Source organism: Medicago truncatula, chromosome 2 (genome assembly GCF_003473485.1).
Source record: "Medicago truncatula cultivar Jemalong A17 chromosome 2, MtrunA17r5.0-ANR, whole genome shotgun sequence".
NCBI lineage: Eukaryota > Viridiplantae > Streptophyta > Magnoliopsida > Fabales > Fabaceae > Medicago > Medicago truncatula.
In genome coordinates this window covers 46,643,274-46,662,697 of record NC_053043.1, presented here as the reverse complement: position 1 = coordinate 46,662,697, position 19,424 = coordinate 46,643,274, and the positions used below count along the sequence as shown (strand labels likewise).

Genomic DNA, 19,424 nt, shown 5'->3' with positions numbered 1-19,424 from the left:
AACTCTTGTTTTGTTAGGACCCACAATTAATTGAAATTTAAAAAAAAAAAAAAAATAAAGGTGAGACTTTTTTTTCCATTTTTGGGTATGTTTAACATGTGGTCCATTCCCTTTTTTTTTCTTTCTTCTTTTTTCCCAGTTTGTGTTTTTTTTTTTGAAAGGTTTTTCCAGTTTGTTATTCCCCCACACACACACTCCTTCGTAGTACTTACTTACAACAACTACTTTCTTTTGTTTTGTCACAATAAAAGTGTGATAGAGATAGAAATTTCATATCAATCTTAGTACTCAAAATTAGTCACAATGGAGGAAGGGATTGATGTAGGTAGAGGACACAAAACCCATTATAAAACATTGCACCTACAAAACAATGACAAGATAAAAGGAAAAGCAAAGGAGCACATGAATATCAGCAACAATAATGTTGATGATCAGCCTTCATCCAAATCTGGAATCAAGGCAGGTTAGTTGCTGCTTTCTCAGTTAAACTTTGTTATTACCTTTATTGTTAGATTGATAATTTGTTTTAGCTTATTTTGTGAGGATGAATACGTTTGAAGATTATAATAATATATGAAACATTATTAATAATTTTTTGTGTTAACCCTCCGGTTTATAAAGGAAGGGGCCTTAATAATAATTCAGAGTTTGACCGAGAGGTAAATAAATCCCGGTCAATAATTGTTTACACAAGGAATCGAACCCAGGTTCTCCAAATATTCATCCTAGTGGGTAGTGGGAGCTCATTAATCACTTGATTACTTAAGAATTATCATTAAATCCTATTGTATTTAAATTTATTTTTTTAAGATGTTTTTATTTATTTAGTGTAGTTTTGAAGAAAATAGGCATTTCTATGTTATTGTATCCCACAAGTTAAAAATTGTTTCCTCCATCCTACAATGAGTGACCCAGTTTTGCTATGTGCAGTATTCGCATTACATACTTTAACCATATTTTTCTACTAATTTATAAAGAGAAATGGTAGCATATAAGTTGCGTTAGATTTTTCTTGATGAATATTTTCAAAATATCAAATTTTTATAATATTTGCTTTTAAATAATTAAAGATATTAAATGTCAAAATTATGCATTGGCATGTGTGAAATAGTCAACTGGATCAGTCATTGTGGGATGGATGGAGTACTTTTAAAAAATAATTTTTATTATTGTAAACAAACATAAATCAGCTTTTTCTATACATTCTAATTTATTTCTATCAAAATTACATTGATTTTGAGTAGTAACCAACAGGCCCTTAATGAGGATAACTAACAGTAAGATTCATTCCATTTCAATGATCAATCTCTTAGAATTAGTTGAATAATTTATGATTACAATGACATTGCTTTATATAGTAGATCAAACTGTTAACAAACTTCGCCTAGTGACAGCTTTGTAGTGTAACTAACTTGGCAGCTGTATGCCATGTCAGCAACTAGCTTAGTGACATGACACATGATACATATATATTGATACTTTGTTTGCTTGATCAAATGCCAGATAAATCTCAGGGTAATGATGTTGAATCTGAGAAAAACGGCAGAGTGCATAATGAGTCGAGGGGCTTACATGTTTCGCTGAAGCCACAGATGACAAAGCTCTGCGAAGTTCTTCTTCTTCCAGTATGCAGCATGTTTTTCTCTTTGTTAAGTTTTACTTGCTGTTAGTTTTCATACTTTGGTCCTTGACAAGATTGCATTCTAATAACCAGATTGTTTGTGCTAATGAAATCTGAGCTCTATTGTAAGTCGGAGTTTGATGTTATTGTGACATATATTTGTAATGCAGGATAATGTCAAGACTATGGTTGACAACTTTCTTGAGTATGTTATGAACAATCACCACTTCAATATGGAATCCGTGTCAATATTACAGGCTTTTCAAATATCTCTGGTCAGAATATTTCTTGCATATCACCCCTTCTCTCTCACATCCTTCTTTCTAATATAGTTTATGCTTTCTTAAATAAATTTGGACTTCTGTTTGTTTATTCTTGATTGTTTCCATAGTATGTGTCATATGTGACTCTTGCACAATTTGGCTACCTTTTCCTTTCATGCAGTAGTATTTTCTGAATTTGATTTCGCTGTATCCTATTTAGCCTTCCTAATTTTGTGTATTTTGTGCTTTATTTTATTTATTTATTTTTGGGAAAATCTAATAATTAATTTGTTTATTTTTCACACATTTGACATTTTTCTGTTCAGAGCCACCCATCAAAGCCATTTTTTGTTTGTACTTGATCTGACTACTCAACTGCATGCATGCCTTGAAATTTTTGTTTCTGCTGAGATTCTTGTCTGTGCATGTAAAATAGGCTTGTGAAGTATTACATGAATTTGTTTCCTACCTCATGCAGGTGCACATATTCAATAATTGCATTTAGCATTTCTAAGCATGACTGATATTCCCCTCCTTGTATTGTGCAAATTTCAGATTTGGACTGCTGCTTCTTTGCTAAGGCACAAAGTTGAGCACAAGGCTTCTCTTACTCTTGCAAAACAGTATTTGAATTTTGACTGTAACCAAACAGATGTGGACCACAGGTATTCCTTGCTGCGGTGTTTAAAGAAAATATTTGTATATCGTACAGGCACTTATAATGATACTTCTTCTCCAAAAGCTTCTAAATCATTGAACGGAATTTCATGTTTAGAAGTGGCACGGGAGGTTGAATTATTCAACATAGATTTGTCCAAAAGCATTAGAAAAATTCAGAAAAAGTGAGAAAAAATTCTGAGTAAGATACGCCTTATGCACCAAGAAGAGAAACATAGGCTGAGAGTGATGAATGAAGATGAAAAGGCTGAACTGGAGAGAAAATACAGTTAGTAGTGACTCGATCCTGCTCTCCTAATGAGATGGCGAGAACTGAAACAGTCAATATTTTGAATATTGACCATCAAAAAAGGATTGAAGAACTGAAATGTCAGCATGAAGCAAGTCTCAAGGAACTCGAGGACAAACAATCAGCTCTTATACTAAAGATTCAAGACTGGGAGGCCACTTGGGTGGAAGAAGTGAAGTCTTGGGCAAAGAATGAATTACGAAACATGGTTGCTTCAAAGGAACCTGGGACTGGGATTGATTACTTGCAGATGTGTGATAATGTGGTTGAATCCATGATAGAGGCTGGGGATATGGTTACTGAAACCAATTCTCCTTCAGTTAGTAAAACAGTTCTACTACAAAATTCTCTGGTCAAATATGACAGGGCTAATGAAATGGACATCTTGGTTTCAAATGATCAACCAGTCTCTGGAAGTGAGGACCATAATGCAACTGAAAATCAATATGTCAGTCAGGAAATCATTATCTCTAAACATTCCCATTCCAGAGAGCAGAATTCTGATGTTGCTACAAGCATGACAGATGAAGATAATAGGTGTGCAAAGTTTGGCCATGGTTCTCAAGATGGTTGTGAGATGCCTAGTTTAGGTAACACGTGCTTGCCAGATTGTGAGAATGCCACACATCTAGAGCACCAATGTTCTGATGGAGTTTCATCAAGCATACCTGAAGGGAAAATTCTTGTTGAAGTGCAAGAAACTAACAATGAAGGGGACTCTATGTGTGTATCAGAAATACATGTTCAAGTTGAAATGCCTGTGACTGACAGTGTTACTGATTGTCTGCTGCAGAATGCAACTCATCTGAACCCTCCTTCATCTATTGATCAAATATCTGACAGAGGTTCAATAGATGCGCCAGTTTTAGATGGTGTTTTATCATTAAAGCCTTGTCAAGCTGATTGTTCAACCAGCTGTCATGATAAAAATTTCCCTTTCAAATCCACCTTTGGAACAACAAATACCTGATGGAGATGTTCCTTTTATAGTGCCAGAAAATAGTCATGCAGTGGGTGATTGTGACAAGGGTATTGGGCCTTCAACAAATGCTACGGCAGCTACGCTGGTAGATAATAGTACCACAAATGCTATAGTGACTTCAGTTAATGTCATGGAGCCTCTAGGACATGGGAAACAATTGCCGTCTGTGGAGTCCGCTGCTGACAAGGATTCAGATGGGGAAATGCAAAATTCTTCTGAACAAATTCAACTGGCCTCTAGTTCATCTGATATTGTACCAGCCAATCAAATCACAGTGCCTTCAAATCAGGTGAATCAATTAGCTCATGCAGAGCTCTCTTCCAACTTGGTTATGTCGGGTTTGTCTAATGTTCATTTAGCAACTGAAGATGAACATCAGCTGAATAGTATATGCGGTCTCCCCGCTAATCATTCTGAGCAATCTTCTGTGGTTCCAAATAAAGATGTTGGGCAATCACACTTAAATTCAAATCTTGATTTGCTTACAGCCAGCAGAGTAAGAGCACAGTCTGCCAACCCAAGAAATTTTTCAATTCCTTTGGCGATGAAAAGTCATCCTATCCAATCTAAAACCCCTTCACCTTCCAGAAGACTTCCACATTTGTCCCATGATATTGAATTCAAAAGAATACAAAAAATAATAGAGAAAACATCGAAAAACAATGAAGACATGGTTAGTTTCTAGTTTACTCATATACCTTACTCTCATGATACTTATTCTAGGTTTCTATCTTTTCTGATTACTAAAATATTATTCTGGTTGGAGCAGAAATTGCAGTTGAAATCTGATTTTGAAAAGGAATTAGCGGAGCTTCGGAGAAAATATGATGTCAAACTTCAGGAGATTGAAGTTGATTACAGAAGCTAAATTTCATTTCAGCTCCTTTCCAACTAGATTTCGTGTTGGTTTATTTATTTTTCCTTGCCGTTGTGTTTTTTTTTGTCAACTGGTCAAGTTTGAACCTAAGCCTGAGTTGGCAGATACTTCTAAGGTTTTGAGGAGAGTTCTTGCCTTGCGCTTATTTATCTTTTCCTAGGGCAATTTTTAAACTAAATTATACGTGTGCAGTTTTTGAAAAATTAATCATATACGGATTGTTTCAGTAGTTCTGTGGTATTATTGTTTTCAGTTGTTTAGATCACTCTAACATTGGGATAGGGCGACAAATTTACATACTTAAATCTGTACTCTTATGCATGGTTATTTCGCATTCATATCTTTGTTTATGTATTCTATTTATTAGCAGGCATACAAATCACTAAATATGGATAGCTTGTAGCACCGAGTTTTCTATTTCGAGTATTTTTCTAACCACTATCTTGATTTCAGATTCATTTCCGCAGCAGTTGCATCAACTTTCGAGACAACAAGTTGCTATTCGACCATTCTTGGTTTCTGGTTCTTCTTCCGGTGAGCCTCCTTCGACCAGTTTGCCAAGTCCCTCCATTGCTCCTAACTCGCAACATATGTTACCACCTGGTTACAATATGTCAAGAACTTTCTCCGGTGTCTCTGGAAGACCACCTCTAATAAACACCACTAGGTCTTCAATTGCCCAAGATATTCAAGGTGTTGAGTTACATGCACCAGCACCACATCTCCGTTCTTCTAGACCCTCAATATCTGTTCCACCTTCCAATTTCAATCCTCTTCAACGCGGGATTCCAAGTCAGACAGCACCTAGTAATCTTCGAGCACCTTCTCCCTCGTATGCTCATGTCTCACTCTGGCAAAGACCGCCATGCTATCAGTCTGATCCACAAAATGGGACGCCAGCCTGATAGTGCAGGCAGGTTAGCCTCTCCTAACTTACCTGTCTCTGGTTACTTGGGAATGTTAGCAATCAATCTACTATAACATCCCCGAACGTTATTTCCCGTTTGTCAGATGTGGCTCCTGCTAACTTATTCGGATTTGGGCCTAATTGCAGTAACATGGTGGCTACCTCGTCGCATCAAGCTGCATTTCCGAATTTAGCATGTTATTCAGATGATGAGTGACCAGACAATTGTCCTAACACCTGACCATGATATAGCTTTGTTTAGTTTGGAGGTTATATTGAGGCTGATGGAAGTGTCTTGAATTTATTTTGTTTGCTGGGCTAACTGTTTGCTCTAATTATTGAGAGTAAAATGCATATAGGTAATCAAGGGTAGCTTCTTCTTTAGCTCATTGATATTCTGATATTCATCTAACAAATTATTATTAATTAACAATATGAGGTGACTTTTGTAAAAAAAAAGTAATCAAAATTCTGTCTGATTTTCATCGGAACTGGCTCGTGAACTTGGCTATTCAGTGATCTATATTGTTATCTATACCCTATGTGAATGATCGCAGAAACATATACTTGTGCAGTAATTGAATCTGGTTATGATTTCTTTTTTGTTTGAATTTCTTAATATACATAAATAAAATTCTATATTAAAACACATGATATTAACACATTTCCTTTCTCTTAAGCAAAAGGAAACCACTGTGCATACCTATTACCTTACAGGATAAATACATTGCAATACTAGTAAAACATTGTACTAATGAAATTCTATAGGAAGGGGAGTACCATCCCAATCCTTAAGGCATTCAAACATTGGATCAATTATCTTTCCAAGAGTAATTGCATTCAAAACTTTATCAAAATCTTCTCCTGGTGATTTAATTTTCTCACCAGTTAAAAATTCAATCCCCAATTCCTCTCTAACAAACTTATACAATGGATAAGACCTGCATTCCTTGATTTTGTTAGGACTTGCTAAAATCCCTTTTTCAAAAGCACTTCTTGTAAATTCAACATCTTTTGGCAAGACCCTTTTTAGTTCCTCCTCAAATGCACCTATCTTAAGGAACATAGAAGCATTTATATTTTTCAAACCATTATTACTACTCCTCAATGCATGTTCCACAAGCACTTGCCTTAGTTTTTGCATAAGTGGGTATGTGTCCATACAAGGGTCATCAATATATGTAAAAACATATTCACAATCAACCACTTTAAGCAAATCTTGCTCACAAGACATATAATGATGAATCTCACCATTGACTCCAACATTTAAGATTTTTCTAGCCACTTGACTCAGTCTTTTCTTAACTGTGATCTTTAGATTCTCCTCCAAATACCTCAAATCTATTGCTTGACATAAAGCAATCAAGTAAGTTGAACACATAAGCTTTAATATCTCAACAGCTTCTGCTGTTTTCCTTGCAGAGATTAATCCAAGTGAATTAACATCTTGATTATGCTGTTCAGCGCTTTGGACATGATTAGTAACAGGGTTAGCTAAAAACTGAAGCTCAGAACAATATGCAGCCATCGCTATCTCACCGCCTTTAAGTCCATAATCCAAGCTTAAACATTTACCACCCGAGAGATTTGAAGGCAAACCATTGTTGTAAAAATCATTAACCAACTCAGACATTTGAGCAAAAAGTAACTTTCCAATAGCAGCCAAAGCTAATCTTGTATTATCCATAGAAACACCAATTGGTGTACCTTGAAAGTTTCCACCATGCAAAGCTTTGTTCCTTTTCACATCAATCAAAGGATTATCATTCACAGAATTAATCTCTCTCTCAATTGATTTTGTTGAATACCTAATAACTTCAATTTGTGGACCTAACCATTGCGGTGAAGTCCTAAGTGCATATCTATCTTGTTTAGGCTTTCTATGAAAATCTATCTCATGCGATTTCGTTGCGGCATGAACACAGGCACTTTTATGCAAAATATGTTCCATCAAGGCTGCAGCTTCAATTTGACCAGGATGATGTTTCAATTTATGTGTTAAATGATCTGTAAACTCTGGCTTTCCTTGCATAACTTCAGCGAAAATCGCTGACATAATTTCAGATAAAACAGTTAAGATATTAGCATCAAATAGAACTATAGAAGCTAAACCAGCACCAACACCAGTTCCATTAACAAGTGCAAGACCTTCTTTAGGTTGCAACTTGAAGAATTCTTCACCTATATCAGCTAAATTAAAAGCTTCTGCAGCATTTAGGGTTTCACCATTGGATCCATTAATAGCTTTTGAATTAGGCCTGCCAGTTAAAAGTGAAGCTATGTAAGAAAATGGAATCAAGTCACCTGAGGCGGAAATTGATCCGCGCAAAGGTAAACATGGTGTAATGTTGTGGTTGAGAAGTTTTGTAATGGCTTCTAGCATTTCATATCTGATTCCTGAGTAGCCTTGAAGGAGTGTGTTGATTCTTACTAACATTGCAGCTCTTGTTGCATTTTGTGGCAATGTATGGCATTGTTCTGTTCCATTACCAAAAATTCCAGCATTCAAAAACCTGTCACAAACAAAGAATCACAATTTACATGAAAAATGTTTCCATAGTACTATTAGGCCATGATTCAATTTATTGATTGCATCTCGCACTTGACTTCGCACCGATAGCTTTAAATAAGAACAAATACCTATTTTAGTCTATGAAAAAATACGGTATCTAATTTAATCTCTCGTAACAAAAAAATATCGATAGAATAGTCTTTTAAAATTACCAGTTCAGACACATTAATTCCTAGTTATAAATTTTACACCCAAAATAAATCTTCTCTAAAATATTAAAATGAGTCTTTACTCTTAAATTATGTAGTATGGGATAGAAAATTGAGTACCTACCTAATGAGCTCAGTTTGAAGTGCATGACCTTGGTTAGTTCTTCTATGGGATGTTGAACCAAAGCCAGTAGTGACACCATAAAAATCAGTACCTTTATTGATACTCTCCATCACCCACTCACTACTCTCCTTAACTCTAACCCTTGCCTGCTCATTCAGCTCTACGGCCGCCAACCTCTCTGCGACCGCCACTACCTCCCCCACCCTCAGTGTCTCTCCTCCCACCCTTACCACCTCCTTCCTGTAATCCTCCACCATCCTCTTCACTTCCTCAAAATGGCTTCCCTTCAACGCCTCCGCCGCCTCATCCCACTTTAATGGATCCTGGTCACGTCGTAACATTATATTTATTGTATATGATATGATGAAATATATGAATGAATGATTAGAAAAAAATATTTGAAAGAAGAAACAAGGTTTAATTGAGTTTTGGTATGTGTATGGACTATGGTATGTTAGAACATATGATTAATATATGTATTTATATATCTGTACATGTAATGTGAATGAATGCATGAGTTATATAGATGAATTTCCTAATCTCAGCATAGTAACATTACAAAAAGAAATAATGAATGAAAACAAAGACTCATTCATATATAATGTGCTTACATAACTGGCTTGCTGTCCATTTCCTCGGGGACTTGCCCTTAAATTCAGGGGAACGTGAAATTTACTGAATTTTGTTACACACGAAAAATACTGTCTCTCTTTCTTTTCATTTTTTTATAATATTAATTGTTCTTGCCTACAAAAGACAAATGTAATTAATATATAAGTTTTTTTTTTTTTTTTTGTGTTAACCTCCTTTTCTTATGGAAGAGGGGTCTTAGTAATTCGGAGTTCGATCGATAAGAATAAAGTTTGATCAAGAATTGTTTCCATCAAGAATCGAATTCGGTTTCTCTTGACCGATTCATCAAAAGAGAAACTCATTATCACTTGGTTCAATTAATATATAATCTGTGCTTTTTTTTTTTACCTTGACTTGTATAATTTGTATACGAAATACTTTAGACGAGTTGGATTTTGAAAAATTTATCGGAATTAAAGAAAGTCTGAAAATTTAGCCAATATTTATTTATAGAAATAATTTTGTATATTTATCAAAGCCATATGCTAAGCATTTTGCTTAAGTGAATTTTAGGGTTTAGGGTTTAGGGTAAGCATTGTATTCCTTGGCATATGCCACATTAGCTACTAGTGGTTTAGAGTCATTTCACAAATCGATCACAGACTTATTTGGTCTCTATGGTGACTGAAATAACTCGGTCATTAAACTGGTTGCTACATGGTGAATTTTTAGTGGTATATGAGCACTACGACATTCCCATGAAAAATGACCAAATTTATCACTGTTATAAGCATTATGATTATGATAATAATAGCCATGTCTTCTTCCTCTTCTCTTCCACGTTTCTTGATGATGAATGACTTAATTCCTCTTCATTTCAATGGCCAACATTTCTTCCTCCCCTACCTCGTCCATGGATCCACATTTGTTTTGATTCTTGAATCCTCTATAATTCTTCGATGACAACTTTTTATTCCACTCTACTAACTTCTTGCACGCCTACTACATTTCGAATGATATAATTCAAAAGGTGTGAAAACATGTTAAATATTATAATTCGAATTATTTATAAATGATGCCAAAAGAATTTGTCTTCTTCAATATAGCCGAGTCTTGAGAACTTGGTCTAGTGGTTTTTCCATTCTTTTCTTCTTTCTTTATGTCTTTGTACAGAATTTTTTTAATTATTCAATGATCATCAAGTATTGATCATTTGATTTGTCAAAGGCACACACAACACAATCCAACTTAATTAGGATTCAAAGTTCTCTTCTCCACGAACATCTTTTGTTTCTCTCTCTCTCTCTCTATATATCTCTTCAATGTATTGATCATTAGTTACCTTCAACCTTGAGCAATAATTTGATGAAGTATATTGCATACAAACAATTCGGTTAAAATATGTTAGGATGCAATTTTTTTTATTAAATTAATAATGTTAGTATTAATACACATGCATGCGAACTTTGTCTTATTTTTTGGTGTTGTCTGGGGTTTGAACATCGAACATTGCATATATTATGCATTGTTCTTATTAACTGAGCTAAGCTCACGAGGATGCGAACTTTGTCTTATAATAATGCTTCATCAATCACATTGTATAATCAATATTTTTTTTTTTTTTTGACAAGAGTATAATCAATATTTGTTTACCAAGTTCTTTTGTTCATAAAAGTTGATCACTTCAATTAGAACATTGTGAACTTCATTTAATTCAACTGTGACACCACCAGTTTTCAATGCGGACAACATTATGTACCAAAACTCAAATTTATTTATATGCTTCATCTACAAAGCTAGCTTACACTGAATTAGTGGTGTAAGAAAATGTATATGATAGTTTAACAATAAAAATATTATTAACTATTGTTAATAATAATGTTATTAACTTTAATAAAATTCATAATCCCATTTGTCAAAAAAAAAAAAACTATGTTAAGGAATTAAAAAGTAGAAATTTTGTATTAGAAATATAACTTTTTTGAAAGGAAAATAAATTTAAAAATTTAAAAAATCGAATGCATAACTTACGAAATAAATTTTTTACATTAAGTTCTATAATACTACCACTCTTAATCATTTTCAATATTTAAATAGTTGTCCAAAGTACATTTTTTCTAGGGGAGTCCAAAGTACCTTTATTGCAAAATATGAAAATAAACAAAATAGAATAAAAAGAAAATTTATTTTTCATTTTCTGACAGTGATCTTCAGCGTTTATCTTTCTTTTTCCTAATAAAACCCCAAATTTCACCAACTACACAAGTAATCATAAAACTAAGTCTGACCATTCCTTCTTTGTCATCTTACAAACAACAAACAAGAATTCAATGCTCATTTTTATCTCATTTTCAGTTTGTCACAATGGCTTGCTGCATGGAGAGGACTGAGGAGTCTGAGTGTGTGACTATAAATTGAGAATTTAGGATCAAAGAGGAAGAAGGAGAGAACCGAAAATGAACGAGTGAAAAAAACACATTGTAATTATTTTTTTCCCACTTACTTTATGAATCTTTAACTCTATTTTTTTTGTTGATTAATTCTATTCTTACTCTTTCTTTAAAGTTTGGTGTTTAATTTCGTTCTTATACAAAAATCTAATTCTTTTAAGAATAAAACAAAATATATTTAGATCATTTTTTACTTATGGTGTTTAACTTTGTCTGAACTTTCATCGCTCGTCTCATTTTTAGATCATTTTTTACTGATGTAGTTTATTCATTAATGATGTGACAACGTTATAATGTTTTTTTTTATTTTTTTATATTATTCAATGAGGTTATGTAAGCTATGTCATATCATTAATGAATAAGTTTCATTTGCAAAAATTATCTTAAAATATGATTGGGGGACCATAAATCTAATTTACAAAATGGGGATCAAAATTTCATTTATAAAAAAAAAAACAAAAATTGAGAGATCAAAGTGCATTTAAGTCTTCACTTTTATAATAAAATTAACAAATCTTCAAGTATTTTTTAGAAAAATTAGGTGACTTTTGAATTCCTCGTTACACATGAACATGATAAGTAGGAGTGGGGATCCAACCTATTGTGCAATATTGCACTTGTTAAAGCAATAACATATAAGTTTGAAACGACACTCATTTTAAAATGGGGGAATATTGTTTTTCCAATTTTATCCTTAATAGAGATGGCTAATTTATCTTTTCAACATAATATTTATTGTTGATTGAAGAAAAAGATGAAAAATAAATAAGGGTGCGTAACATTAACCCAAAATTATACTACCTCCGTCCCTAATTATAGGAGTCTTTTGCAAAAATGATGGAGATTAAGAAAGTTGGTTGTAATATTAAATTTGTATATAATTACTATTGTTTTTATAATTTTATCCTTAAAAGAGAGAGTTAATTTATGTTTTCAACATAATATTTATTGTTGATCGGAAAAAAAAAGATGCAAAATAAATAAGGGTATGCCGGTAAAGAAATAATTAATGTACTTGGAAATATCAAATGAGTCTTATAAAAAGGGACAAATTTTTTTCAAGGGTTCTTATAATTAAGGATGGAGGTAATAACATATAAGTTTAACTTTTATCAGAAAATATATACTACTGACTTTATTTTCTGAAAGTTTGATGTTAAAAATAATAAAGGTTTTTTCTAAATTACCTTTGAAGAATGGTGGATAGTTTACCCACCAACCAATGAAAATGAGCAATTTATTTGTGGGGTCAAGATAGTTCATGAATATATGCTTATGTGTATTGGTTGAGGTAAATTACACATCATTCTTTCATGGGTAGTCTAGTTGTCACCAATAATAAAATATCATTGTTTAAATAATATATATATATATATATATATATATATATATATATATATATATATACTGCCTACATACTGTCCTCTCCATGAACTTTATTGTATCTCACATTTTTAGGGAAGGAAATCAGTGTGCTGATATTTTAGCTAATGTAGGGTTAAACTCTGATGTGCCTATAGTTTGGTTGGAGAAACCTTCTTGTATTAATTCTTCTTTTGGGCAAAAAAAATTAGGGTTACCTAATTATAGGTTTGTAAATTACTAGGGAGGTCTTGGTTTGATCCCCCTCCGCTTTCTGTTTCTCCATCTTTTAATATATTTTTCTGGTAGCATAGCACTTTGCTAGCTACTTTTTTTGGAAGAAAAAAATAAAAAAATAAAATATATATATATATATATATATATATATATATATATATATATATAATCTTTTGTGTTTACCATGTCCATATAATAGTAATATATATCGTTGTTCTTGTTCATAATACAGCATATCATTGAATGAATGAAAGATGGCTTAGTAGAATTTTTAGTTAGAACTTAGTATTCATTATATTATTCTGTAGCATTTTTTTACAGGTTAGGTTTTTATTTTGACTAGAAATAAGAGATCCAGGGCGTAGGAGGACAACACTCCCGTTGTGGAGAACGTGAAGGAACGACAAAGATGAAGTTGATGATGAAGAGTCTTAGGGGCTGGTTGATCCCAGCCTGACAAGAGGGTGTCTGAATTTCCTCCGTGTGTAGATGTATTCGAGCGAGAAAATGAAAGACGATGCTGGTATCGAATATGGCAGTGGCTTCTACTAATGCGACAACGTTAAATGCAGAGATTGGTTTGATGATTTGCTGTTATCCTCTATTGTTGATGACGATTGTTCTCTCCGGATTGAACACCAAATGCCTTCTTCAAGATCTCTTGCTATGGCGTTGTTGTTTCTTCTCTCACATATGGTTTTGCATCCAGTGACAAAATTGCAAAATCATTAATGAAAGAACTTGCACAAGTTTTCCCTTTAAAGTTGTGAATGTTAAAATCATGTTTTCATATAATGAAATAAGATAATTAAAGATAACCAACTCTTAACTCAATACTTATTTTGAAATTACGGCAAATACAATATCTCATGTATACCACACAACTTTAAAATGAAAATTGAAAGGAATCTGGATTTATGGTGTTTGTGGAAGTTTTGGAATGGTAAGGGGATTGGAAGCTGGATCATGATCTACGCAATTTCATTTTCAAAGTCTCCACTAACACTATCTGATCCAAGTAACTTTTAAAACTGATTTTAACGTTGAAATAAAATGAGGGTTTCCAGAAGGTTTTGTATTTGTGCGACTGTGATCTATTTGTTGTTTGTTTTCTTTGTTCATAAAAGAATTGACGCCATTGAAGGTGAAAAAAAGGGTGTTAGTTTTGAATTGAGTTTGTGGTTGAAGATGATGGATTTGATTTATTGTGAGTTAGTTGATGGTGGTTGTGTTAATTTTAGATTTAACTGTTTAATTATGTCGTTTTTTTTTAAAGTTTTAATGATAATTTTTTAAAGAAAAAAAATTGGGTTTTTTATGAAGATGATGAAGATTGATGAATGTTGTGTGAAGATGAAGATGTGAGAAGAAGATGAAGAAAAGTAGAATAAATTAGGTATTGATGATACACCGTTAAATCCGATGGACCTCCTTTATCTAACGGTCTCCTTTTTTAGGGAGTTAAAATTAATGAAATAGGACCAAATTGACCGACTTAAACACATATAAAGGACCAAATTACAACTTTTAAAAATTATAAAACCAATTTTAAAAAAAGAATTAAGTTAAAGGACATGGAGTTCAATTAAGCCTTTGTTTCTTTATTGGTAGTTAGATATTTGAATGTTGAACTCTCTAAATTGATAATTGCAGCATCTCTTACATTACCTTGTGTTAACCCTCCTTTGATTTTGCCTCATCGGTTTTATTTTGAGGTTAGCCTCAACATCATCATTATTCACATGATCTTTATCGATCTTGCCGTAATCAATGCAACGATCAATAATTTTGCTAAATTAGTTAGATTTTCATAATCTAATTAAACAAATAAAAAAGAAGGAGAGCCCCTCCTTTCAACTAGAATTTTATATCTGATTCTTGTCGTAAGGTTCGTATCAATCAAAACTCTAACAAAATGGCCAAAAGATTTATCAAACATAGATTTGTTGGTTGTTTCATCCACACAAATAGGTGTACTGATACTGCTAGCTGTAGAAAACAATATAGCAGATCTCCAATATATATGTGACAATCCATCGTTTTGATCCCACACTTGAGTAAGTTGTTGATTGTTGTTGCACATTAGGGTTAAAATCACGACTCTAAGTAAAGATTTTCAAGTAACCAAGTTTAAATTCAAAGAGGATATTGCTCTAACACTTCTTCTTACATCTTCAAGCAATGAAAAATATAATTCAGAAGTTTTTACCATGGAAAATGATTCCCCTCTTTCCAAATAAAGTCTAAAGGATCGATAGTTTGGTGCGCAAGGCATCTACTCTCAATGGAGTTGCACCCTTAGACCAAATTATTCTACCGTACAAATTGTTTGCATGTTTCCAATCCAACGAGATATTCATCTTTTGATATTGTAATTGCAATTCTATCACCTTTAACACAAAGTTGAAGTAGTTGACTCAACGGAATGTGTTGCAACAGTTGTTGAGAGCTTGCACAAAAGTCTTTTGTTGTACATGTGGTTTCAATTTGTTTTGGACCATCGAATGAGATGATTGTGTTCGTTGATCAAAAAGAATTAACATGTCAATAAATAGGACTAATTTTAATTTAGACACGACTTAAAGATAGCAAAATAATTAAATTAAATCATTTATTAAAAAAAATGTTAACAAGTATTTTTAAGACATTGTTTAAAGATATAGATATAAAAAATTTGTATTGGAAAAGGATGTACTTAATCTTTAGAAAATAAATGATGTTGTTTTCAATTCAAAATGTCTAACTTTAATTTCTTTAACAAATACCATTAGAGCATTCGGTAAACATGACAATTTACTTTTGTAAAAAAACATGACATTTTAATAAAAACATATCAAACTTTTTTTATAAAGAAAAAGCATATCAAACTTTTAATGCTATAAATACCTATATTTTAATCAAATAAAAAGTGGGTGGAAATGGACAAATTGACATTGACATGTACTAATACTATGTATGGAAAATGAAACTATGGGATGTCAAGCAATTTGCCTGGTGCATATTAATTATGTGTTTATTATCATTGCTCACCGTATAAATTGACTATCGAATTTTCCCATTTTAATAATGTACCCACAAGTAAATTTATTAAGCACTTTCGCCTACTTTTCTCAGCAAATCTCCAATAAATTAATTTGACAACTACCCAACACACTTTTCTAGCCTCATGTCAAAAATATTAAAAATTGGCACATTAGCCCTACCATTCATTTTTAGCTTACTCCTTTAACATGTTCGCAGGTAAAAATTTAAAAAGAAAGAAGCTAACAGTGCGTAAAAACACTTGATAAAAAAAGTATAAAACAGAAACTTTATATTAAAAATAACATTTTTTTAAATTATAAAAAGTTAAGCATACGTTTTTTCACTACTTATCATGATAATATTTTGTTTTAATATTTTTAACAAATATTTTAAGGATACTCTTTAACATACAAAAAGTAAAAATGAAAATGATCGGAATAAAAAGAATAACACACTGCAAGACTGAGGAAAATATTACCGAGTGTCTTCAGGGCACTAGTTAAGGACCATAAGTAGTATATATTTATAAAAAAAAAATGTATAATAAATGTATTGAAAATCAAAATATTTAACTTTTTTAAAAAATATGTTAACTTTTTAAAAAAAGACCTAAATGCTAAATACTTTCACTTCTCTCTTCTAATCACTTATGTGACTACCCTCTATCCATGAAACTAGAACATAATCTGATTCGATATCTTAAGTTTAAAAATATCAACAATGTTGAATCAACCTTCATTTTTATCTACGTATGTTCTTATTTGATTATTCAAAAAGGAAAATTGCATATTTGATCTATCAAGATAACATCCAAACAAGATAACCTCCAAACTACATTATAATGATTGTTGTAGTATCAAATCTACCCAAATTAACATGATTTTTAGCTTTTATATAAGAAGATTGTGACCTGGTTTGTTTTAAACTAGGATCTAATTATGGGGTTGAGTCACGAAATATTCTTTACGATATATCTTTTAATGATTAAATACGGAGTCCTTGAAGGAATAATCTAGTGAAATGAGTTGGGACATTGAATAAGTGTCTTGCGGAGGAGGTCTAAGATTTATCCTTATTATTAATAAATAATAAATTAACATTTATTCTTTCTCCCAACAAATTAACTACTAATATTTGTCTTTTAAAATGATCAGATATATAAATTTGTAACAAAGGCATGCTAAGTATTTTTTTTAAAAGGAAAGTATAGTATTACTAAGAACAAAATTTGGTTCAATGGTGTAATCATTTTTAAAGATAGAAAATTATTTTGATACGATAAAAAAGATAAAGAACCCATTCCAAACTAAATCAAGTTAAAACACCTATGATTTAGTAGAAGAAAAACCTGATCGGACTGAACTGTTTAGTCAGTTGAATAACTACAACCAGTTCATAAGTTTTTATTTATTTACTAGTTGAAAAAAAGTTTTTATTTGTTATCCAATTGAACCAGTTAAATCGTATTCTAGAGGTGTTACACTTGCATTCTTGTTTTTACAACATTGACATAAAGTCAAACCAGTTTAAAATTTCTCATGGTCCATGCATGAATTGTTCGAAGAAAATTGTTGTTGACACATCTTGTTAGGCTGAGAAACACGAGTAAAATACCAAAATATCCCCTCGATAGTTAACTGCCGAGGAAATATGAAACTGACTGCAGTTAACTACTGAAGATTTCCTCGACACTTAACTACCGAGGATTTCCTCAGCAGTAAACTGTCGAAGCGTCCTGAAGCCAAGGCAGAGGCAGTAGCTTCATTTCCTGAACCTGTAATGTGTTTCAAACACAAAAAACATATGTACCTGTTTTTTTTCACGAATAATGGTTCAATTGGCAAAACAAAATTGGCTCATGTTAACAAACACTTATTAAACGAAGAAACTAATGAACCAATGTCATCAAAATACAAACAACATAATGTCATCAAAATACAAACCAATTAATGTCATGAAAATACCAAAAGTAAAAAACAAGTCCTAAAAAACAAACTATTTTGTTGGTCCTGGTCCTGCTTATGCTGCTGGTGCCTCCTCCTCGGCCTCTGGCCTCGCCTACTGGTAATGATCGGTGCGATCTGCTGCCTAACATCATGCAAAGCCGCATACAACTGCTGAGGGGTCATGCTCATCACCTCCTAACCCAAAAACTCATCAGCATGGGCAACAACGCCGCTAACATTGTCATAAGTATAAAGCGAGTTTCTCGCCTCGTATCGCTCCCACTGCTCTGCATTGATCTGCTCCTCATTTGGAGGCCTCAGAATATCTCTTGGAAGAAGTGGCAAAATCTGAGGGTGAGACACAATGGCGTACCATCGTACATAATCATGTCTCCTCTCCTGCATGCTCACCCCAATCGGCCGCCTTAAGCGTGTGAGTGTGGAAGTCGACAAAAGCCTACACAATCTCAGCCGGTGACAGCTCTACAACCTCCAACAGATGTCTAGGGATGGTCTGGACGTATCCGTACTGCCTCAAAACCCTCTCGGGAAAGTGACGGTGCACCCTACGATCATCGCACATAATCCAGCCTGAATACCAAAATACCTCCTCGAAAGCCTGGAAGTCCCTGTGCTCTTCGTACGGCCTCCAGCATACGTCATCAAACGTAATACAATCAAGCAATGACCTATATGTGACCCCCTCTCCATGACCTTCTGAAGCTTCCACCTCGCCGCAACCTGTAAGTTTTCAGCATACTTAGTGTTTGGATCAACAACATAAAACTTAGGAAAGTACGCCAAAAACCATGCATGCACAAACCAAACAAATCACATTTATAAATTATTACACATGAAAAATATAACCAAAAAAATAATAGTTAACAAAAAAATAAAATATAAGTTTTCTTACAGTGAGCAGTGTCATGCTTCCCCCAATCTGCCTGTCTCCAAGTAAACAACTCTCAACTAACTCACTGTATAGGTATGCAAGTGTTATCCCTCCCCACGAATAATTACGCATCCCCGCGTAGCCGTCCTCCATGCTCGTTAGATAGATCAACTCGATGCGTTTGTTGCTTTTATCCCCAAACAACAAGCATCCAACCAAGTAGAGAAGGTAACACTTCACACAATAAGTCCTAACCCTTTCCAACTCCTCCAACTCCTCTGGATCCTCTATATCTGCAAAAATGTTAGCCCTACCAAGGCTAGTCGTATATAAGTCCTTCAACTTTGGATAACTAATGTACCCACCATACTCTTTATTGCAAATTTTCTCTGCCTCCTTCTTCGATGCACCCAAGTGCTTCACCAGTAGTGCCTCTCCCTCCCGTCTCAACATCTTCTTTCGGTGGCCCAACATCCGC

At 33.3% G+C, this 19,424-nt stretch overlaps 2 protein-coding genes across 8 annotated transcripts; one reads left to right on the top strand and one right to left on the bottom strand.

Moving 5' to 3' along the window:
• The first annotated feature begins 150 nt into the window (after window positions 1-150).
• LOC25487826 (helicase protein MOM1) lies at window positions 151-6,108 on the top strand. 7 transcript variants are annotated; one of them, XM_024775926.2, is made up of 6 exons: window positions 151-463; window positions 1,504-1,625; window positions 1,792-1,896; window positions 2,440-4,122; window positions 4,322-4,506; window positions 4,603-6,108. In XM_024775926.2, the coding sequence occupies exon 4, from the start codon at window positions 2,865-2,867 to the stop codon at window positions 3,819-3,821; it is 957 nt and encodes a 318-aa protein (XP_024631694.1). In that variant the 5' UTR covers window positions 151-463; window positions 1,504-1,625; window positions 1,792-1,896; window positions 2,440-2,864; the 3' UTR covers window positions 3,822-4,122; window positions 4,322-4,506; window positions 4,603-6,108. The 7 variants fall into 6 exon arrangements, with proteins under 7 accessions (XP_024631694.1, XP_024631693.1, XP_039686773.1 ...); XM_024775925.2 differs by having other exon boundaries at window positions 2,440-4,506; window positions 4,603-4,735; window positions 5,164-6,108; XM_039830839.1 differs by having other exon boundaries at window positions 2,440-4,506; window positions 4,603-5,627; window positions 5,765-6,108.
• Window positions 6,109-6,308: 200 nt separating this feature from the next.
• Window positions 6,309-8,899, bottom strand: LOC25487825 (phenylalanine ammonia-lyase). The gene is made up of 2 exons (XM_013609864.3): window positions 8,463-8,899; window positions 6,309-8,130 (listed from the first exon to the last, which is right to left on the bottom strand). Exons 1-2 carry the CDS (start codon window positions 8,801-8,803, stop codon window positions 6,369-6,371), a joined length of 2,103 nt encoding a protein of 700 aa, XP_013465318.1. The 5' UTR covers window positions 8,804-8,899; the 3' UTR covers window positions 6,309-6,368.
• Window positions 8,900-19,424: the final 10,525 nt, after the last annotated feature.